Below are 251 nucleotides of genomic sequence, written 5' to 3'. Positions count from 1 at the left end.
AAACCTCATTTCCTTGTATATTTTTTTCTGATACAATAATATGAAACCAAAGAAAGCAAATGAAAAGTGTTTAGATCATAACCCTCCCTTAAATGATAATGAGAGTGAGATTTGCAGTTGCATCACACATATGAACATTGTATTTTTCCTTTCCTGTACATAGGTGTCAGTGTTGCCTCAAAGCTGCCTGGAAATTGGTCATTCCCATCTCAGTCGTGGGCCTGACCATTCTCACGATAAACGGTTATTGC

At 37.5% G+C, this 251-nt stretch overlaps 1 protein-coding gene across 1 annotated transcript in view; it reads left to right on the top strand.

Annotated features, from left to right (window-relative positions):
* The window catches only part of LOC119582345 (lactosylceramide 4-alpha-galactosyltransferase-like), a gene marked incomplete at its 3' end in the record, with an annotated part of 8,059 nt that overhangs the window by 1,627 nt on the left and 6,181 nt on the right, over positions 1–251 (top strand). Inside the window, 1 exon segment of the mRNA XM_037930561.1 lies at positions 164–243. Coding sequence (XP_037786489.1) covers positions 164–243 — 80 coding nt within the window.

The sequence above is a fragment of the Penaeus monodon genome, chromosome 15 (assembly GCF_015228065.2).
Source record: "Penaeus monodon isolate SGIC_2016 chromosome 15, NSTDA_Pmon_1, whole genome shotgun sequence".
Classification (NCBI taxonomy): domain Eukaryota; kingdom Metazoa; phylum Arthropoda; class Malacostraca; order Decapoda; family Penaeidae; genus Penaeus; species Penaeus monodon.
Note: the sequence above shows the minus strand (reverse complement) of the source record. Positions and strands in the feature narration are given on the sequence as shown.